Source organism: Odontomachus brunneus, unplaced genomic scaffold (genome assembly GCF_010583005.1).
Source record: "Odontomachus brunneus isolate Ranch 3 - 2012 unplaced genomic scaffold, Obru_v1 Obru_scaffold_021, whole genome shotgun sequence".
NCBI classification, from domain to species: Eukaryota; Metazoa; Arthropoda; class Insecta; order Hymenoptera; family Formicidae; genus Odontomachus; species Odontomachus brunneus.
Window position 1 is genome coordinate 1,555,903 of NW_022639471.1, and position 23,659 is coordinate 1,579,561.

Consider the following 23,659-nt stretch of genomic DNA (forward strand, 5'->3'; position numbering starts at 1 on the left):
TTTTCCATTCGTTTTATTTGCACATGTGCAACCGCGCAGCAGCTACAATTCATTTCTTTATCTAAACTCTCTCTCCGCGCGTGATTCGTCCGTCTTTTCCGAAAGTTTAACTTCCCGCGCGGCAAAGCAAAAAGCGAGGTTTAATCGGCCGGAGTTCTGTCCATTCGGCTTCGTGTTTATCTGGGCCGACATAAAAGCCAGGTAAGGATTAACTTGCTACGTTCGCGTTGTGTTTGTCATTTTGCAGATTTACGCGGAAGTATCGTAAACAATGAGACCAACGTGCGACTGTTTCGCTATTTTATCCGTCGTTGTACGAAAAGTTAATATATTAAAATGTTATTATATTAAAACGCGTTTTCTAGCACTCTATTAATTCGTTTCGCATTTACTCTCGCGCATTTGTTTTACTGTATTTCCCGCGCGCTTCTGACGCGCGGGATACGAATTCTGAAACTAATTCATTTAATAAATTTCGCATCGGCGTTTCATTCATATTGTTCTCACTGAGTACACAAATGATAAGATGTCCGATTACGCCCCGCTTTCCCGCGCGGAACAGCCATTTTTTCCGTAAAAATTCACCCCTGATGGCACGTGTGGGTGGAAATGCGCTCACATTATTTTTAGGTCGCATCTCTGACGCACAGTGATTCTTTCCGGCGAACTCTTCGCGCACACGCGTCTCGCCAAATTATGTATACATCTCGCGCGAAATAACAAAGCCCGAGATTTTAGCCGGAACGATCGCCGCGGCGATGAGAATCGACGCGAGAGCACGTGAAAAAGAGAACACGACTTTGGCATTCGCCGTGATAAAAGCTACGATATTCGAAATGATGATTTAAAAGAACAAATCGGTTGAAAAGAAGTCGTATTCTCGCGAAGGTAAAAAAACTTATGGAAGAATTTTTTTACGACAGGGAGAGACAGATAAGAAAATAACGGGACGAATATACCGAGAAAAATACTATTCTACTGTTAAGAGAAACGATTACTCGGTACTTTTCTCCTCTTTCACAAGTAATAATTATCTTTAACAGAGAATATTCTCTTGACAATAATACTAAACTATATACTCGTGATAAATTCCAGAAAAGCTCATTATAATGCACTCAAAAGAAAAATTTATTCTCTTTACAAGAATATTGTAAAGTTTTACCAAAGGAACAGTTGGTAAAACAGGATTTATATAAAGCAAATCGAATTTTTGTTTCAATTTAGCATTCTCTATTTAAATACTAAATCAACTAGGATGTATTTTCGGGATGTATTTTGAATAAATTTAATGCGTTTATGATGAAATTAGATAGAGATTCGCAGATATATTAACTCATTAAATATTTGAAACAAGTAATATTTACTTGAACGCAGTATGTATTTTTCTGCGTGTAGCTGCGCAGTATATTTGCGTTATGTATTACCCTGATATAAAAAATACTCCTTTATTGAATTCTCGGTGGAGCGTACCGGGTTAAAGCACAGATTTACAAAAACTGGACACGCGCGACCTCGAAGGGGATTATTCGCGTTCCATTTCTAAATAAAGTTTCCGTTTCTAGAATAAAATTTCGCGTACGCCGCATTGTCGTTGTTGTGAAACAGATTGGGAATGAATTAATCGTAAAGGTCGGATTCGCAACATCGGCAGATTGGATGACATTTGCGCGAATTAATTTTCACGTAGGTGTACTCCGTTGTTAAACTCTACGGTGTTAAAAGTCGACATTCCGGATGGCATGCCTCCGAGCCATGTGGCCGCGATCAATTAAACCGTCGGACAGAATCGACCGGGGAAAAAGAAGCGACGTGCTTCCGTCGCGTTATACCGTCCCCATCGTCGTTCGGCGGTCTCTTGCAGGGAAAATTTGCCGTACGAATCTTCCGTATTCATCATATGCTCCATTAAATTATGTATGCATCGTTCATTTGCATTCGCGCGATACGTTCCCATCCATCGTCTCGAGCTTCGTCTTAATGTAACCCTAACGGCAGTCATCATCTTGGCTCGGAGCTTTCGACACAAATGCCTTGGCGCAATCTGCATAAACGCTTAAGGCTCTGCATCTACGGGCTACGTTACCGTTGATTGTCGCATTGGCTGTCGCACGCGTGCTAAATTCTTTTCCGACCCGCTATCGAGCCCGCATCGTATCTCTAAAGCTTGATTTATAATGTCTCTTTGCTTCCTGCTTCTTTTTCTGATTTAAATCTTGAGCCTGATTTAAACCTTTAATTAGAAAAGATAAAGAATAAGAAACTGGAAGCGAAAAGCATATTGCAGATCAGGCTTAAGGATCGTTAAGGATGTATTTATTACCCATATAATTCCTGCAAAATTATGCTGCAAAATATCCATTTTGTATAGAATTTATAAAAAATAATACAGAATTTTTATATTTTTATATTTTAACAAGTTTTATATTTAACAATATTTTTATATTTTAACAAGTTCTTTCTATACTCCTCCTATACGAATACTTAAATCCAGACGCGGGTCTGATTTGCCGCCTACCGTCGCATATCGTGTAGACTCTAAATCAATGTCAAATTGTTTGTGTTACTTTTAGCTGCAATATAGATGAATTTTTTCAAAATCTTTATATTTTTTTTAAGATATGGACTATACATTTCTCTTTAAATGGACAACAAAACAGTTATTTGTTTTCCTGAATTTAGAGCTTTTAAATGGTTAAATAGGCAGGAGTTATGTGTCATTTTTGTCATTATTACATATTTAGATCATCCTGGCTAAATTTTATGTTATTATTTGATTGAAAGACAGAAGAGAAGAAATAATATTTTCTTTTATTTTTAATTTAATTTTACTACAGCTAGCAACAAATAAAGCATGTGGCCTTTGTGGCCGTGGCTGTTGAATTGAAAATTATTATACAAAATACATATAATTTGATATATACAGTAATGTAAAAATAACACGAGAATAATAGAATGACGATAAAATGAATTTGAAACTTGATTTTCCCAAAAATTTAATTACGACGCGACGTCAAACAACGCGTGACCCTGTCTGAATGTTTTTTCAATCGCGACGTGAGCTGAATTTCCGGTCGAACATATTTTATAAAGTTCTATATTTTTGGTAAACTGACCTGAAAATGCGAATCTTCGTTAGAAATATCGGTATTGATGAAACACATGCATATAGACAGATTAGGATTTTATTTATCCTCCTGTTGACACGCATGATACTTTTGTCTACTGACAGAATGTTTTTTTCTACAAATGGCGAGAGATATGCGCGCTTAGTGAGCATATATATGAGCTCTAAAATGCAAATGAAAAAAGAATGAATCGCTAAATGTTTCGTTACAGCTTAGGATATCGAATCTCGGAGAATCTCTTTCTCGTTTTTTATCGCTCTCACTCGTAACCGTAAATTTTCGTTTACATAACACACAAACTCACGTTCTCTTTCTTCATTTACATTTCATAGTCTGCGTCGAGAATCATTTGTCACTGACGAATTTTCATGATCGCTATTTTCGCGCCGCTCCGCCCCCAGTCGTGGCTTTTTGTATCGTTCCGCGACGCTCTTACGTGTATCATCATGGACGGTAAGGAAACTTAGACGCAACCTTGTCGGGCTTTTAACCGCGAAAGCTTTCTCCTAGTTTGCTTATACACGGTGGTCCCGAAGTCAAGGTAATGCGAAACTGAAACTAACGACCGTATATTCGACGGAAACTCGATTTATCGTCGTGCAACGGCGAAAAATTCACACACATACACACACGTCGATCTAATTTTTCGTCGGTGGAAGATAGATTATGAATCTATCGGAAAATATCTGTGCAAAGAGAATCCGCCTTTTTCCGAGGGATATCCCGTATATACGCGTGTCCTAATCGTAAATCTCTTTAAAAAAAGTTTCTTCATAAATGGAGGAAAGCGGAGAGTGAAGCACGGGGCGTGTGGGTGAAGCGCAATTCGCCATTTTCGGGATATCCTATTTCGGGGATTCGCGTAAAGGGCCACCGGCATATCCATTTCGTACCCTATCCGTGCTCCTTTTTGCGCGTGATGGTCATTTAGGTGATAGCGCGTATCGCGGTATTTGCACACAACAGCCGGAAGGAAAACAACGCTCTCGTAACGTATTCGGATGAATAGTCGCGCGGTTTACTATAATTAGTGTAGTGCCGAATAGGAAATAGAGAAGATTCGGAACATCAAACAGCATCGCATCTTGTTTGATTAATGAAGCGACTGCGCAGGATTCGCTAATAGATGCTCTCGTGTAATTTATAGTTGAAAAAAGAAAGAATCGCAAAAATAAAATAAATCGTAATGCTTGACAGCGTAATGGAAGCACTGAGAAAAAAATACTTGGTGTTTATAAGCTATAATCACATAAATGATTACTATAAATTGTGGTAAAAAAAACTATTTATTAAATTACATTCTACTCTATAATGTTAGTGGTAATAACTTTGCACGTGCGCTTGTTATTACTATCATTTTCGTGTTATAAAAATACATTTCGTGATTAAAAAATACATATTAAGAAAAAAGTAAATGAAAACTTATTTATTTATTTATTTACAAAAGTTTATTTCGTAGAAATAAACTTTATATCCCACAAGTAAATTTTCAAATACTTTTCTCTCAGTATAGTTGGGACCCAAAGTAACTTTAATTTTATTGGATCAACCATTTTCTTTTCTCAGTGTAGTACTTATATATATATATATATACTTTTGTTCATAATTACTATTGAAACCGAGGTGTCGGCTATACTATTGAAATACTATACTATTGAAACTGAGACAATCATGGCTTATTTACATTCTTTTAAATTACACGTTACTTAGAAAGAGCGCAGCGCGTACGCGAGAGAAAAGAATGGAAAATACGATAATTAGAAAACAGCGTAAAAACATTCTGTGTTTCTGTTAACGACAAACGCGTCTCCTATTGCTTCTCTAGAAAGCAATGTCGCATTAAACACAGGATATCCTGTATAAAAACAAATATTCGTAACAGCAAGCACTATTTTCTATACTCGCGATAAATTCCAACGATGCGAGAACACGCACTGTATATTGCTTATTCAAACATAATTATTTAATATTAAGAATATTTAGTCACCAACTATTTAGTCTATATAAATTCAATGCGCTGGCGTGCGGATTTTCTTTTTCAACTTGCTTTCTTTAAGATAAACTGAAAATAACTCTCGGTCTCATGTACTGGCACGACAAACCGAGACAGTAACCGAATTATCCTATTCTTAGTCCGGCCGTTTTCTTTGTTTACATCGCGGTATGTCCTCGTATTTATTATTGAACATGCTGAGTTTGCACGGACAATATTGGCTATGCCGTATCGGTCGTGGAGAGCGGCTTGAGATAATCAGAATTTAGTGGCGCGTGTTACAATGCATTCGCGTTAACATAGTACGCGCGGCCGCGCATCGCCGGCATTATTTCATTGCAATAATCGTCGCCTCGGGCAGGGCCAAAGCGCATTTCGCCGCGAGTCGAAGGGATCACGTTCTGAATTACGAGGCTTGATTTACGGTATACGCCAAAGTATACGCTTGACTGGAAATTTATTCCAGGATCCTCACCACAGGCTGTTTATCCATGTTTTTAATCCATTATCTGTTTTGTACAAAGTGCATGGTGGAAAAGCATTTTGTATCGAAATCGATCCGTGTAGGAACTTTCGGGTTAAATTCTTCACATACCCGTACATTAATTAAACACACTGTAACTGCTATTTTCACGAATTTTGAGTTTGCCATTTCTAAGTGTCAAAATAATATAATTTTATATGTAACGTATACGAATTTTTGGCGACATATTTCATGTAAACCGTATAGATAAGTTATAAATTTTACAATGCTTTAGAAGCCGAGTTAGCAAAGTTGTTAATTCTAATGATACAATTTACTCTTACTTTGCCTCTGATGATGTTCGACATTTTCTTTTTCATTTTCTTTAGCGTTAAAATAGGTTATTATAAGCTTCAGAATATCAAAATACATGTTGAAAATAGTGAGGCTGAAGGTAGGATCAAAATTTCGACTCGGAATATCACAATATATTGCGTAATGACGCTTAACCATAACGATATTGTCATCAATTATAACAGAATAAGCATGCAGGATGGGAAATGCGACGGATATCTCGTATCCTCTCTATCTGTTCTTCAAAACGAAAGCCACGGTTTAATATGTTAGAGGTAATCGATTCGTAATGAAAGCTTCTCACGTTAGCGACGATGCACGGGACGCATCATCGCGCCGTGTATGTGTGTGTATGCGTGTGTGTGTCCGTGTGTTCACGAGGCGATGTAGTTTACATATTTTGCCGCGCCGTATTGCTTGTCGTTCGCTCGTGTAACTTCGTTATTTCAAAAGGTATCGATCCCAAGCGCACCAGCGCGTATCGACACGTATCGCGGAGGCAACGCGTCCGTCGTTGAGCACAAATTACCGCCGCAGCCGCGTGTATCAGATCGCGCGACTGACGGTGGCAATTAATTCCGATCGACTTTATCAATCGCTAGCGGGGGAGTGGAACGAGTATCAGCGAAGTTGTACCGCGGCACACACGACATAATTGAATCGGTATCAATGCAAATCGCGCGTAATCGCGTCGCGGAACGAATAGCGAAGCGCGCAGCGCACTTCCTGTCCGCGGAAGAAGACCTTTATCTCTATCGTCGTCTTCACGGGTAATTTTTACTTCGCGTTTCACTATACATGCAATGTACGCGCGGTATAACGAATCCAATTAACGACAAAGCGCTGTCATCGTCATGACATTGACGGCACTTGCCGGTTTTTGTTCCACGGAGATACAACGTATCGAATTATAATATAAATTAACGATGAAATTGACAATAACGCATTTTATAATATTGGATGGAATCGTTAATTGTGTTGTCAGCGAAATATAAAGTGGCGAAAAAAGATAAACTACGGTAACGAGCAAGTCGCCTTTCCCTGTAATCGTTGGCTGATAAATAATGGCTACGATAATAATGATAATAATCGCGCTTCTGCGCCATTTATTATGAATATAAAATGACCAGCGCCTCGTTGAGCTTCGATGACGATCGCCATGCTGCTAAACGGCGTGCGACGCGAAAAATTTATGCGCGCTGACGTGAGACGAAATTTAATTATTTCGTCGCGCGATCGCGCGCGCGCGCGTATGAAAATAAACGCAAACGCGTAGGAGAAGTTATTAACGAGCAGCACAGGACGACGTGCAGTACTCGTCTCTCTTTATCTCGTTTCCGCCCGAAATACAGATTGATTTCGACCGAACCGACGACGGCTAATCGTCGCGTGCTACCTTTAGGAACGATTACAGTTATTAACTCCGCTAACGAGCGATCATAAACGGTCTCTAGCGTGCTTGGGGAAAAGAGATATAAATTAAATGTTCGAGAGAGAGAGAGAGAGAGAGAGAGAGAGAGAGAGAGAGAGAGAGAGAGAGAGAGAGAGAGAGAGAGAGAGAGAGAGAGAGAGAGAGAGAGAGAGAGAGAGAGAGAGAGAGAGAGAGAGAGAGAGAGAGAGAGAGAGAGAGAGAGAGAGAGAGAGAGGGGCGACGGGGGATAAATGGATGTCTCCGTCGGAGAAATAGTCGTTGTAATTTATATTCCGCCTGGTTAGTACCGAATAGCGCTGCCCCAAAAGCCCATGAAAGAGCCATACAATTTACTTAAAGTTATTTCCGTCTTAACGCACTCTATGTTCGACTCGGCGAGAACTCGAACTTCTAATAACGCGCGGAGAAAAAAGTATGCGTTGTGTCATTAACAACTTTTATTGTAACAAGTGAACCGACGCGTATTGAGCGAAGAAAACGAAATTTCTGGCTCTTAGGCCCGTATCAATAGCTGTCACTTGAAACTTGTCTCCTGTAAGATGCTCTGATTTTTATTCAGAAATGGATCCAAGTTTTACAGTTGAATTATGATACGAGTGACAATATTTATTCGTTGGATGCTAATAACATGTGTTAATTAAATCTAAATTCCATTTATTTAAATAGAATAAGCGATTGCTTTCATGCTAATGTGTTTCCAGAAAATGTATATTTCCTTGTATAAAAAATATTTCATATTGATATAATATGTTTTTAGTATCCACTGTAAATATTTTTTATCTCAATGTTTTTTATCTCGCTCGAGAAGAGTTTCAAATAATAACTATTAACACGGGCCTTATATTTAGATCATAAGAGGCAGAAATTCTGTGTGCTTCAAGCAAAACGCGCGTTGGTTACTTCGTTAAAACCAAACTTCACGTTAATACAAGCAATTTCGTGCGGTATTCTTGTTTCGAGATGCATTCTGAAAGAAAAGAAAAAAGAACAATAAGCTTCCACGCGCACCGAATCGACATACTCGCGAGGATGCCGCGAATTCCGGTTTGATCTTCATTCTGCGGTTTAATTTGGCGAGTTATAATTAGTTAAGCCACGTTACACAGGACGTAAGGGCCGCCTCAATAGCCAGTGGTAAATTGCGGCTTTAGTCTCGTGAGGATGCGCCCTCAACTTTCAGCCGGCACGAAACGCGCACGAAGATATCCGGCGGAGCAATTCGGTCAAATTCCGTAAACGCGCAATGAATAATTTAAGCACGATGAAAGCTGTTCGTCTCAAATGGCGGCAATTGAAAGTTTGCGTCGATCGGCTCTTCGGCGGAAAGCCCTGTGCGACGGATGAGGGGGAAATTCCCGAAGTGGACATTGGCTGACATTTCACGAATCTTGACGACTCGGTAAATTATTAATTCACCTGCGAATTTTTAATATCGTAACGATCGAGCGCTGGGTGTATCATCGACGATAAATATTTTTCCACCGGCGCAATATGGCCTCTCAAAACACAAATTCTGCGTTATTTATACCTCGCGAAATCCATTTCCTCCATCGATGTCGGCGATGGGGAAAAATGGCGAGAGATACGAGTGATATTTTTAATTAATTAGAAATCGATTGCCGAGCAATTCTTTTTTCCTTGTTTTTTTTTACGAGCTTCCAGTTGTGATTTGTAAACACTGCGACATGGGAAGTTCTCGTACTCCACAAAGAATTTACGGCTCTCGAGTAACGTTGCCGAATTGCGCGCGCGATCTACGATATTCGTGGTTTATATAGCCGTAAAAAAACTGTTTTTCTTCGCCTTGACTAGCTAGTTATAAAATCGAGATAAAGGTCAGACCCTCGAGCAATCTCGAGATCGCAAGACAAGTAGGGGTGGCAGCATTTCGCGGTGACTTCCTCAAAGGGCTTCCGTCTGACAGTTTTTTTATGCCTCTCTTCAAGTATTTCCCGCCGTTGGTCACCGGTCGCAGAAGTTCGCGATCGAGAGCTTTGTTCCACTTTACATTCTATGCTTCGATTCTCTCGAAGATGCTACAAAGAAACGTGCCAAGTGGTCTCCAAACCGCGCGCGCGAGGCTCTCCCTTTTCCCCTTTCGTATATCTTGTAATGGCCGGGACCGTAATCGCGAGGGAGTCGTCCCGCGGGCGATCGTGACGCGATGATCCCTATTGAGGAATCAATTTGTTATCGACCTCGTGAAATATTTTTCCTTGTATATAATTCGTCAACCGACGGCGGGAAGCGGAAATCGCGCTACGACCTTCGCACGGTACGTCGTTTCGCGCCCGCGGATATAATAGCGTGTCGAGAATAAATCCGTCTCCAAAAATTCGCCCTTCCGAAATCACGTGTCTCATTTGTTATTCAAGCGCGCAGCGCTCCGAAACCCGGAAAGTGCAATTCGGGGCGAGAAAAGAGCGCTTCTATAGAATATCTAGACTACTCAGACATAATGCATAGATAAATCTTGCTGTCATATCTCGGCAAGGCGAAATGAGCATATACAGGATATAAGAGAAAAGGACCCAAGATTTAAAGAGCGTATATTATAGAAAGAGAAAAAGAGAGAGAAGGGGAAGAGAGAGAGAGAGAGAGAGAGAGAGAGAGAGAGAGAGAGAGAATAGAGAGAAAATCCCCTAAAGTTATGAGCTTTTTCAAATTGAAATTTTTCAACTTTCGATCTGAACTTTCTAACATCTGTATATTTTGAAGGATCAGAATATATAGATCATGTATGTATGTTTAATACACATGGAGATTAAAGTTTTACTTAGCGTCTCTAAATAAAAGAAAAGACATAAAATGCCACTTATAGATTCTAAATAGGCTCTCTACTCTAAAACTCTCGATAGAGTTTTCAGATTAAATAGAATCAAAAGAAATTAATATAAGTTTCACACAAACACATACACATAGAATATCAAAATAAACATTGAATAGAATATTAAGGTCGAAATAGGATCAAAATTTTGACTTGGATTGACTTTCATATTCATTAATTGACATTAAAAAACCGATAAAAATGTGCCTTTCCGAGATATGACCATTTCCATCACCACTTGCACGTTGCATCAATTTTTGACTGTGCAAATATACATATAACATTCTGAGCATTGTATAAAAATCTATGGAGAAAAGTTCCAACAGGAACACCGCGTATCTCGCAATTTATCAGTTTCTGTTTTGGGATTTGAACGAATCTCTTATCCGTAATTTTAAACAATAAACACAGTCTTAAGTTAGAATCACACCATGAACGATTTTATGACTTCTTACGTGCATGCTGATCAGCAGTTTAGTTCACTACATGAATTGCTATCGGAAAATCTATGTAGTGAACTGAGAGCTGCGTGTCAGGAGGCATGAAATCGTGTATTGTGTGAATCTGTTATCTTACGGGTAATTTCGAACAATAGACACAGTCTTTACACAATAAACACAGTCTTTACACAATAAACAAAGTTAGAAATCATGTATTGCGTGATCGTCGCTTAACGCGAGGTGCTCGACAATAACAGCCGCGTATGTACACAAAAACGTTTGTGTCAATCTGCCGTCGAGCAGTTTACTTTGTCGGTTCGACGTGGAAAGACGCATAGAGGGATAAGTCGGTGTGAGATATTTGAAGCAACTTTTACAATAAATCGTTCTGTTTATAGAATCTTCACGAATCTCGTCCGTGACGGTATTTTCTCGCGTATGAGTGGCGTGTAAGGTCTTCTTGCAGTAATTTTCCGAGAAGAAACATTTACGAATATACAATCACCGGAACTTCGGCTCTGCCGCGCAATGACATCGCGTTTATTATCGTGCGCGATCGCGATTAATTGTTATTTATTGAATCTTGTTCGAAGTATTCGGGAATGTTAACGGTGTTATTGTGACAGTGTGACTGAGCAGTGTGAGAGGACACAACGAGGTCCTGACGAGAGGGCCCGACGAGGACACAGCAACGAAGATGCCAGAGCGAGCATGCGACAGCGACACATCGTTTGGTGAGTTCATGTTTGTTAGTTTGTATGATTAATTGATCTAGTCAGTGTCGTGGAAGAAAATGTCGCGAAAATATAATATCCAGCGGAATAACTGCGTGCTGAGTAGTGTTAAATACAGCCCTGGCGGAATACGATCGAATTATTCCGCAGGACACGATCGACCTTCGTGTCAATTCCGGGCCAGGCCGGCAAGGTCGATAACGCGCCCATTCAGACGCGATAATCGAGACGATTCACTGCATCGATCTTACGCCCGGTTGGAACTTTTCACGGCCGAAAATCGTTGACATGAGACTTGAGTTTACGGTAGTACATTGAATTACGTCGAATATATTAAATTCGAAAGCGAGTCGAAATTGAAAATCTCCAAGTAAATCTCACGTGTGTTGATTCGCGCTTTTGACAACGCTCCGCAGTCTGGAAGTCGCATTTTGATTTTGCCAATGTTTCCTTTCCACTTCTGTTTATCCTTGTTGGTGTGCCCGATTTAAACCTAGCTAAATTTAAATTCCTATCGATGCTTTCGAGCACACAATCGCTATCTTTGCCTTTACAACTTTTTTTTTCTTTCTGCATCCTTTTTGATTTTTAAATCATATCAAAATTCCCAACGTCAATGAAAAAAGGAATAATCATGAAGAAAGGGAGTTTGTTCTTTTATTCAACTGCTAATGATGTGTGTGCTCCTTAAATATTAGTTAAATATTAAATATTCATCTTAAATATTCACTTATTAATTCTTACTCAATATTATTTGATATTTAATTGTTGTACATATTCCATTTATAATTAATTAGTTTGCATAATTAGCCCATTGGTTATTGAAATTGAGAATGAAAGTTAAGTGTTATTGACATTTCCAAATAACCGAATATTGAATAATATTCCGAACCCATTGTCTATTTTATGAAAATATGTGCAGGACGTAAAGTCCTAAAGGCTCTTAGCACATCCTTCTTTAAACTCTTCAACATAATGGAAACGGCAGCAATCGTTCGTATGGAATAGCATTACACCTCGAAATTCCCCATTGACCTTTCAAATTCGATGGAATTTGCAGGGTCAGTGCAGAACCGAAACTTTGACTCGAGAATACTTATGCGAGACTTTAGACTAGACCTTTTTCCTCAGCACGACGTCTAATTGCGGAGGTACTTAATACTGCAAATCGATTAAAGAGCGATTATCCGCCTTGAAACTTTTATTGAATTCGATTCTCGAAACTCAACGCGATGGCTAAGCAGTAGCTGCAGTTTGAAAATGTCAGGAGAGAGAAAAGAGTCCTTATGCGTCCGTTCATCGGAGGACACTCTGTCAAATTTTGAAGCCCTGATGATTTGACACTTGAAATTATTTCTCATCGTAGTTGCGTCCGGTCGAGACAGTTAAATATCGACAGCATGAATAAAACATGCCGGCAACATTCACGTCCCGTTCGCCGTTGCATACACCTGTTATCGCATTAATCCCGATGCATTTCGAAAGTTGTATCGGTAAAGTTTAATTTGGCTTGATAATTCATTAAAACTTGCTTGCGCTCCGGCTTCACGGTTATTTCGCCAACGCGACGCGCGCCGCGCAGATATAATTATAGCAGTCGCACAAAAGTGCCCCGATCGCGTCTTCCTTAATTAGTCATTATGAAGTTTAAACGGTCGCTCTCGCTTTCGTTCGACTCGGGTGATGAAATTCTGAAGAACGTCGAGGGCGCGACTGTTACGACGACGGAGCGACGGCGCGAATTATCGCGATGAAATGGATCTTCCTCGTCTGCCTTTACAGGCGGACGTTAAAGAGCTTTCGTCGTGCTAACAGCAGCCGTGTATTTAAAAATACTCGCAAATCGTTTCCGAGGCATCGAGTAATTTTAACGCGCCATTTCTCTCGACGCACAATTGGACTTTATAACGAAAATAACGACCAGACTCGCCTCGGATGGGACGAAGTAATAAACAGAAAAACTTCGGTGATATCTTCGGCTCTTTAGGCGGCGGCCATAACTTTGTGCCGCGACACGTGTAACCGATTTCTGCGCTTTGGCTCAGCAGCCGAAACTTCGAGTTTTAAGAGTTAAGATTTTTCCGACAAAATTGACGGTCCTTCTATCAGGGTGGAGGAGAGGGGGGAGGCCCGATAAAAAAACCACGTGGACGTGGCGCGATAGCAAGATCTAGTTAACCCTTTGAGTACATTTTATTTCTCTGTAAAGTTTCTTCATATTTGGAGGACATTGTGGCGGATTTCGAATTCACTGATTACGAATTTGAGATCGAAAAATTCGAAATGGCGGCTCCAATATGGCGATCATAAATTTTCCGTATTGGTAACCTTGTCTTTGACATTATTCGGAGGTAACATCTTCTCGACATAAATATGAAAAGAAATATTTGCCTTTCGATACTAAAAACTTGCAGCATACATATTAGCAATATTTCAATAGTTTACTATGGAAAATAGGGCTCACAGAAAAAATATGTAAAATAGTGTCAGTCTGAGTAAACTGTTATTGTTTCAGTGCGCCTAATAGTTGATTCCTAATAGTTAGTCCTAAATTATTTTTATCTGAAAAAGTGCCTCTTTTTTATTCTTATTTGTTCATAATAATTTAACAATTAAACAATTAAACGTTCAAATTTGATGGATGATAAGGATGACTATATTTGCTCATAATAATTTAATAAGTAAACTTCAAATTTTACTTACGTTTATGCGAGATAATGTACAATAATAATATAATGGATTATATATGTCTACCGCCATGAATTAACTAAAATCACATTAAAAAAGAAGAAAAGTGACGCCAACGTGCATTCTATGGTTCAAAGGGTTAAGCGCGTTTATCGAGTCACACTATCTCAGGATTTTCACATACGATTTCCTCGCGGCTATTGTTCTAGGTTCCTTTGATCGTGGACTCAGATCCGCACCGTCGTCCTGTCTCTTAACGTCTCGTTACACACCGTATTTTTGGCCTCGTTTGTTTTCCCTTGCCCTTTCGCCCGCCCACTCCACCGAGTCGACGTTTACTTCGCGTTTTGCGACTCTCGATTGCGCGACGCGTAATCGAAATTCGGGGACCGATCGTGAATTATATGTTCATGCCGTGACTAATGCGTCACGGACTTCTCTCATCGTAATTCGCTCGCTCCGCCTTCGTACGGCTTCGCCGCTTTTATCGCTTTTTTCCCGCCCCCTCTGCCTCGTAATTCAATCCTGTGAGCGACGTTTATTTCCCCGAATGTCTCCTCATTACGCCGCGCAATTGGAGACCGCGATAAATCCGCGTCGAAGACCATGAATTTTGCGTACTAGCAATTCGCTTTCGAGAAGAGAGGTAAAAAAGAAAAGGGAAAAAAGAAGAAGTCGCGCGGCCCGTGCCACTTTGCGCTCGTTCCACACCGATAACTTTCGCTGCGTTCAGTTTTTGCATTTCGCCCCGCTTCGTTTCTTCTCGTGTCTCGCGCGGTTCGCGTGATCGCGAGTTGCGAAATCTCGTTAAATCTGCGTTGAAGTTGTGCGGCTCACGGTGCGGCGTGTTCCTTTGAATAAAATATTCTCGAATGTGAAAACGTCACTTTACACACACACACACACACACCACACACATACACACACACACAACCCCCCCACACACACACACACACACATCCAGCGTGTTTCGTTATTTGCGCCTTTGTTCTATCCCGTAATTAATTCCAGAAATTTTTAAACGAAATACTAGAGTTTATTTCCGAATTCGTACCTTTGATACGTTAACTGCCAGTGATGCATTCGGTCCACGTAAAATAAGCGTGAGAAAGGATTTTTTGTCTCTATTTTATGAATGTTATCGCGTGGTTCTTTGAAAAAGATAAAATTGGATCAGAAGAGATGAAAATAAAATGTTCTGCGTTTATACGCGCGAATATATTTTGTAATCAACGTACTAAAGCACGGGGATTACATGTCGCGAAATTATCCATATAATGTAGATCTGTGCGATTGTTCGGAAGCTGCACCTCGAGGTCGCTAGATGATATCAAGATTTTTATAATATTGTCCACTTTGTACAATTATAACGTACATTATGTATTACGAGAGAAACCAAAAAATGGCAAGCACGTTGTATGAAACGCACAATGCATTATTGTGATGTTGCGGTATAAGAAGCCATTTTCCGTCTCGACGGGTTAATACACCGCGCAATTAAGGGTATGCACGGTTTATGAGCGACGACGCGTAGCACATGCCGACATTTTTACACTGAAAGAAAAATATCGAAGAACTAGCAAATATTTGTTTGTTGGGCACTAACAGTATATTCTCATTTAAATATAAATTTTTTTATTTAAATGGAATAAATAATTGCTTTCATGAAAAACTCAGGTTTTTGTAAGATTTCAAAAAAATTATATTTATGTATTTTTCAGTCAAATGTGTATTTTTGAGAATCATATTTGAAAGACATTAGTGTAAGTAAATGTGCTGTTAGTATTCACCAAACAAATATTTGCTATTTCTAGAGATTTTTTTGCCAATGTGGCTATGTAAAAATTTCCGACTAAACAAGCTACGTAGATTGAAGAAAAGGCTCGTGAGTCCCAAATTGTCGTGCCGCGACAATTGAAAATGAGGGAAGAAAAATGTACGTTTTCAAAGCGAGGCGAAACCGGCTACATAATAATAGAATTAAATACGTTACAGCATATAGTATGCAATTAAGGCAATGTGTGTGTGTATGTAGCGACGGGGGATGCGCGTGCGGAAATCTAATTTTGCAGCGAGATGAAACAAGGTATTAGAGGCATCTAATCAATGTCTAAGTTGCGGCATGATAGAAAACAAGAAGCTCCCACAACCGACTCGCAATCTCGCGGATTCCGCGCGCCCGAAATGCCGCGCCCGATGAATGCTGACTTCCCACGATTTGATGTTGGCGCACGTTCCCCGCGTCTCGCGAAATTACCTGTTTCGCTTTGCCTGTCCGCGCGGCGAAACTTTGTTCGCCGAACTATTAATAGACGAACATAGCGCATAGTCCACGAGCGGACAGAGCGCGAGATTGTCAAATCGCGAGTTGCGAATTGCGCGCTCCCGTGATACACGATAATCACCTGTCGGTGGTCAGCTGGTCGGTCGTGCTGCACCTGAACACCCTCATCGCGTCACCTGGCCAGCCTCGCCAGCGTCGTCGTGCCGGGTCGCGTGCCTGTTGGCGCGAACACGCGAAATCACATGTACTTCGCGCCACTTCCGCGACGCCGAAGTCGATCATAACTTCGTCCGTCGTGGAGACGCGCAGAAACTCCGTAGAAATTCCTGTCAAAAGAGTCACTCACTCGAGAGGCACTCCGCGCGAGAGCCTGGAGAAAAAAAACCCGTCCCCGACGGCGAGATCGCCACCCTTCGCTCATCGATGAGTCACCCCCGGTCTTCCACGAAAACAGTCTAGATAATTCTCAACATGCGAGCCGCTCGAACGTTCACGTCATCCGACGCGATCTCATTGGTCGTTTCTCTCTGCAGTTTCGCGACCGACTGCGGGAATTCGAACTCGAGTCGACTCTCCTTCAGTCAACCCTCGAGATCGATTCTCAGTCCCTCTCTGAGAAAGTTTTGAGTTGTTTTGCCTTTGTTGTGCATCGATAGATACTTCGGACTTCTTAATCAATTTGTTCCTCTGTCGTTATTGGAGATGTCTCGTTACGAAAAAGGAAAGGGTCTCCAAGGGTCTCCAAAGGTCTATTAATAGAGAGGTCCTTTGACTGTCTTGAGTAAGATCAGCTTTGAAGTTCGAGGAGGATCTTGGCTGATTGTTTTTGCGACTGGAATCGAGTCTTCGGCTCCGGCATCATCGCGATGACCGCTCATTAAGCGCCTGTTTTCCCATTAACAAGTTATACTACTCCCTTCTTAAAAAGAGGAGAGAAAGTCGTACAATTGCGCTCCGTTGTGTCCGATCGATTACACTTGTGACGGCTCTTTGATCACCTTGGACATACGGGATCTTGTTCTCGAGGAAATCCCGGATAATTGATTATCTCTCGATGCTCTCTCGGTGTCTCCGTGTCGTTCGTTAATTTCTTATTTCTTCATTGATCCATCGTGTCGTTCCTTCATCCATCAGCTGTCACCCCTCTAAAGAAGGGGGAAGTTGTTCATCCCTGACGAAGTAAACAGGCGAATTATCGATTCGCGTCTCGTCTCTCATCCCACCGACTCGTTTCTCTCGTTGATTCTAAGCGTTCGCGGTTGTCTTTACAGTGCGCGAAATGAAGTTATATCACTTGGATCATTTCGCCGCGTCCAACGCAGAAGCCGTCCCAAATGTTCCAGACCTCGCCGACTAATTGTTCCTCGCACTAATTTCCACTTGGACATCTGTCGATTAAGCTCGCTGATGGTCGTTTATCAGTAAGTCCAAACAAGACAACTACTCACTGCTAACCCGGTGAAGAGCCTAGTCGCGCGAGCTCTGAATATAGTTATCAGTTATTAACATAGCCCGGAACCTGACAACCGCTCCGCGATAAATTTCGTTGATGACCCGTTAATAAGCTCGATTATGCTTGCCGATGGTTAACTACCCGGAATACGCGGGCGACGGTTAATCATATTAGGTCTACTCGACCGAGCTCGACAATAATACTCGCCGGCCGCTCATTAATAATCACACGACGCTGACCGTTTATCATAAATAATTCTCACGACGACCATTCACATTGACAGTCTTAACGCGCGCGTTCTCGCTTTCTCTTCGCGCACCATTGAACGAAAATTTCCCGGCAAAAATGATTTTTCTTTTAATTCGCTCGAAAGAAAGCTCAGAAACGGCTCACTGTCGTTGAAAGAAACTGTTAAAACTGCATCGTCTTAAAACTTCATGGCACATTTTTGCAACCTGCTGCACACTCTCTCACTTTACTCTCTCTATGTTTCGTTCTCTCTTTCTCTCCCGTTTTCCCGAGCTCTTTTCAACGATTGCGCGGTTTTGTTCTCATCCCGCCAGACGTTAGATCGACACGCGGTTTCGAAGCGCTCGCGGCGCACTGAGTGCGCCCAGAAGAGGATCGTCGCGACGCGTCGCCGTCGCGCCGCTGCGGAGTAGTCTGCCGTGAGTGCGACGAGAGTGACTCTGGCAGTAAGTGCCGCCTGCGCACTCGCCGTGCCGGTCTCTCCTCTCCTCTCCTCTTCTCTTCTCTCTTCTCCTGCTCTTCTTCTACCTCGTTTTCTCTTTCCGTGTGCTTTCTCCCCTTCGTCCTCTCCTCTCGCAGTTCCTCTCCGATCTTTTCGGCTTCCGCGTCTCCCCCTGGACGCACGCGACTTGGCCCTCGAAACGAGTCCGCCGACTTCGCGTTCTCCACCGCGCACGCTCGCCCCTTTTTGGTCCGTTCTGCCGGTCCGTTCATCCGACTCGTTCCCTGCGCCATTCATGCGCGGCACCAGGAGTTCCCAAACCGGGCGTCGCGGCCGTCCAAACCTGAAAAACGTAAACAGAAGCTATATATGCACCCTCCGCGCATGCGAGTTGTACAGAGACACGTATATTTTGACACGTAGCTCGTTGGGACCAAGTAATGTGCTAATCTAGAGGAAATGTGGAAAATTAGGTTCTTCATTTTAGTCTTATTTATGTTTATTTAGTTTATTTGTGTTTATTTAGAGATTAGAAGTTTTTATTGGATTCGGAGGAAGGATGCGGAAGGGTGATCCGTACCTTCGCTGTTTTCTTCCTGATATTTTCGATATCTCCCGACTTAAGTGGACTTTTCATATCGTACTGTTTTCTCGAGCGCGAACAAATCCCATCGCGATGTGCAGTTTAGAGCTTTGAACATCACTCTCTGATCTCATACTATTCCACAGCGGAGATTCTTCCTAACGGTTTTGTTATATTTCTCAAAGCGAGAGAGGAATCTCCGATACAATATTTTCCATCCGGTTTCCCGTTGGAACGGCATCAACAGCTTCTCAGAAACTTTCGTGCTTCCTTTGCTGCGCTTCTCGATAGGTGCACGACGTCTTCAAAGGAAAGTAATTAAATATCTTGCGTTAAATATCTTCGGTTTCCCTCTTAAAGTATTTTCGCTCTATTCTCGGATCACTTGTATTCCTTGAAATATTTATCTAGTATTTTCGTGTCCAATGCATCGCTTGAAAAGGACGAAATATGCCTATGACGTCGATATCCAACGTGGCTTGAATAGAAAAAAGAGTTTGGGAATCGCTGAGTCAGGGATGGTGCTCCGTCGATTGCGTACGTTCCGTCCAAACTTGATTTCGCATCGGTGATCTCTGAACCTGACCTTTGCCATTCCACCGTGCATCGTGTGGGTTTAGTAGCACCCACCGGACTGACGTTCCGCCATATTTCACTCTGAAGGTGCGTCACGTAGAATTCGCCAGCCGACTTGTCTGCAAAATAACAAAAGAACAAAGATATCAGTTCATATACGGAAAAAATAATTTTAACTCGGACAACTGAATGAGGCCGGACGAAAAATAACATCTCTATTATTGTGACCGAAGACATTCGTCTGGTCATACAACCGCGTGAAAACTTGACTACCTCGGTTGAGGTAACTAAGAGTAGTTGGCTGAGTGGAAACCTCCTAGAGGAATCCTTCTGTTCCAAGTTCATTTGATTCTCAAGTAGCAGAAAATTCAGTTACACTAACGGAGTTGCTTCTTCCGTGTGCAACCGAATAGAAATCAGACGAAAATTCGACAACGTAAAAACTCTGTTACTACAACCGGAAACATTCGTCTGGACATATCTCTCTTTTCTCCAACTGTATAAAAATTTAGTTGCAGTAACTGAAAACAATTAACTGAGAGTAGAAACCTCCTATAGGAATGTTTCTGTTCTTACAACCGAGATTTTCATTTGACTCCTATTCTTACCAGGCAATGGAAAATTCAGTTGTGTCAACGAAATTGTTTTTTTTCCGTCTACACGGGAGAAAATCTCATTTCGTGTGACTGAAAATTCAACGACGGAGGATGATATCGTCTCAAAGGAAAATCGTTGTCTGAACATATAGCTGTATTAACCTTTCGTGCGTACACATGATGGAAGACATCAAGACGCACATAGACGTATATTTTTGCTGACATAACTTGACTCTGTATGTATATATAAATTCATCAATCTCAAGTTTATATTTTTTTAATACAAGAAAAAAGATCAGAAACTTTTTTCACGATGATGGTGTAAAAGTCAATAAAAAAGTAATAAAAGAGTGAAAAGTTTACGTACACTTGAGTATTCCGAAAAAATCGCTTTTAAGAGAAATCGATGATGCAAATTTGCACCACAGTGCGCTCGAAGGGTTAAAGCTTGCTAACTGAGAACCTTGTGCAGGAATGATCCTGTTCCTACCAACGAGTTTTCCAACCGCTCTCTATTCTTGCCAGGAAACGGAACATTTCCAAGGTTGCTATAGATCTGGAAAATCAGGAAAACCGGAATATGTCAGGGAAAAATATAAAATAACCTGGAACTTTGACCTTTCCTTATAATTCTTTGAAATTAAATCCTCCCTGGGTTATAATAGAAGAAAACATAATTACTAAACACTTACTAAATTTAGACACTTACTAAATTTAAGGTCACTAGGGATTTTATTAGTCAAGTTTATTTTTTTTTTATTTTAACGTGAAAAGTTTATAAGTATAGTATATGAATTCAAATATTATTTAAAAAATAAGATTTTTTTAGTTTATATTGAATATGTATATATCTATGCTAGTACATGCAGCATGATGTGTGTGTTAACAAAATAATTAAAATTCATATTTTATTCAGCATTTTTCTATTCAATCATCCTTTTTTATCACATAACTATATTATTTTTTCTAATATTCATATAATTTTTGTTAGCCTGCATTTTCAGGAATATATGTTAAGAATATTATCTTACTAAACAAAATTTATATTGCTTTTATTAAAATAAGTTACTTTTTCTGTAAACCCTGTTCCTAAACGTTAAAATTGAAGATTATATTTTGGTCATGGAAAATTTTCCACTGTCGTCTGGGAAACATCAGGGAATTTCAAAATTGATTTTCTGTAACAACCCTGATTTCGTTAGACGAGATTGTTTTTTCCATGTGCGTTGCCATCATGCGTTCATGTGATATTTTGCGCGAAAACATGACGTCGCTCGTATCTCCCGAGAAACTGAGTCCCGCGATTTTCCGTGATACGAACATGAGCGTGTACATATTTGACGATTCATTTGTGAGCGTTAACTACTAATTGTGTATCGCGCACATTGCATGAGCACCTCGCCGCACTGTTGAGTATCATCGAGGCGTGCAACGCACTAATGAGAAATTAATTATTTAAGCGTACCGGGGCGAAATATTGACGAAAGCATACGGGAGTGCGGCTGTTCGTCGGACACGGAAGCGAAAAAGTGTTCGCGGCGATTGGACAGGGTGGTAGCAAGTTTCGTTCACGCGCTTTGTCCCCACTTGTGCATGAGACGTGACTTTATCACGCGGCCACGAAAACGAGTTCCCAAACAGATCTTATTCCCTCCTGCGATCGGCCCAATTTTGTTCCATCTCCTTGTATCTCTCTTCCTCCTATTATTTGTACTTTGGACGATCCGGAAGTATATACCGCCTGACCTATATATCTCATCCTTTTAATTCCAATACTTTCCTTTTCCATAATCTTTCTTTCTCTCTTTCTTCTTCTTTGTTCTCTCTCTCTCTCCCCCCCTCTCTCTCCCTCTCTTTCTCTCATTTACTTCTTGTAAGTTCTTTTGGATTTCGGTTTCGTTATCTTGCCGCAAGTATCTTGATTTATCCGCTGCAAACGGACCGGCATTAAAACGGCGAATTTAACCGAGGCTCTGTTTATACAAATAATGTAGTTTCATTTGCACATTCATATAAATCCATAATTTAATTTAGGTCAAGAGAGATAAAGTGGTAACGCAAACCCGTTTATAAACCGCTTTTATTACACGCTTCATCTCCAGTTTTATAGTTACACTCATTCGCTTATTTCGCGTTTTCGCCTCTCTCTATTCGATTTTTACGCTTCGACTGTACGGTCGTGTAATTGTTTGGCGTTGCCGTCACGCCTCCACGTTTCGATTTTCGCGAATTAGAAAAAGTTTTTGCGATTTCTCCCCGTGTATATGTGTGCGCGTGCGCGCGCGTGTGTGTGTGTGTGCTCGGAGAGCTCTCGCGCCGGTGAAATAAATTCATCTAACTACCCTCTCTCTCTCTCTCTCTCTCTCTCTCTCTCTCTCTCTCTCTCTCTTTTTCGCCGTCCGTCAGGGTGATGGACAATCTCTTCGAGGGCAATAAGCAACGATTACGTTTACATCGCGTCGCTAACCGCGGATTTACTCGTGCGTAAATCAAAATAAAGTCCGAGCGGTACGGGGGGGGTGAGCGACTCCACAGTTAACTCCAGCTGATTTATCGCAGCGTACCCTTTGAGTGATCACGATAAACCTCGCTGCGTATCGCACGATAAGCCGCAGTCGCCACCGCCACCGACGGATTTTGGGAGAGATGCTGTATTTATCGCGAATTGTTTCACGACGATATAAGTCGTGGAAAATACGCGGATATCGGGCGAGCGTGGGATGATGTACGAGCGTCGATTAATATCCTTACACCAATAGGATCGTTCGCACTCGAAATTAAGCGTGTCGTAATATCGACCCCAGTGACGGGACTCTAAGCCCCGTATAATAGTCGTTATTTGAAAATTCCTCTTAAGGAGATGCTGAAAACTTTACCGACAGAATACTGATATTTTCTTGCAAAATTTACGTCGTTTTGGTTGTACAGAATTACAAATGCTTTTACGCAATGAAAATATGTGCAAAAATAAATAGGAGCATCATTTAATATTTGATGAAAATGAAAAAAAAATTTTAAGTTTAAGATCTCAAGCTGTTAGCATAATATTTGCCTAATTCACTGTTAACATAATATTTGCCTAACTCAAAAGTTCCACAGCTTGTAGATACCGAAAGTGTGGATACTCCAAACAGAAAAATTTTAAAGAACATTGCTGTATCTTTGCATCTGAGTTTAGAAGCTTGAGAATATCCGAAAGGTTTGCAGAAAGATTACATATGCGTGATTAAGCCCTTGTTCACAACCTTGCTTTAAGACGTAAGCCGTAAGAAATTGACCATGGTTGATTTTTAGAAGAATAATTGACTGTGGTTGGTAAATTACAGCTTACGTCTTAAAGCTAGGTTATGGACAAGGGCTAAGTTTTCTGCTAAATATGGTAAAACAAAATACATATTTACGTAAGTCCAAGAAATACAA

The 23,659-nt window shown here is 40.9% G+C and overlaps 2 protein-coding genes across 5 annotated transcripts in view; one reads left to right on the top strand and one right to left on the bottom strand.

Moving 5' to 3' along the window:
• Positions 1–18,620, bottom strand: part of LOC116842081 (FMRFamide receptor-like) — a 56,892-nt gene extending 38,272 nt beyond the window's left edge. The window contains exon 1 of one of the 2 annotated variants that reach the window (XM_032810772.1): positions 16,462–18,618. The gene's annotated coding sequence lies outside the window, so the exon portion shown is untranslated. Of the gene's footprint in view, positions 1–16,461 lie in introns of both variants that reach the window. The other variant, XM_032810774.1, reaches the window with a different exon arrangement.
• LOC116842080 overlaps positions 1–23,659 on the top strand; it is a 105,973-nt gene that overhangs the window by 20,714 nt on the left and 61,600 nt on the right. For 2 of the 3 annotated variants that reach the window (XM_032810768.1, XM_032810769.1), the window contains exon 2: positions 11,261–11,368. In XM_032810768.1, the coding sequence (XP_032666659.1) occupies positions 11,332–11,368 (37 nt within the window). In that variant the 5' untranslated portion in view covers positions 11,261–11,331. Of the gene's footprint in view, positions 1–10,937; positions 10,987–11,260; positions 11,369–23,659 lie in introns of those variants that run through there. The other variant, XM_032810766.1, reaches the window with a different exon arrangement.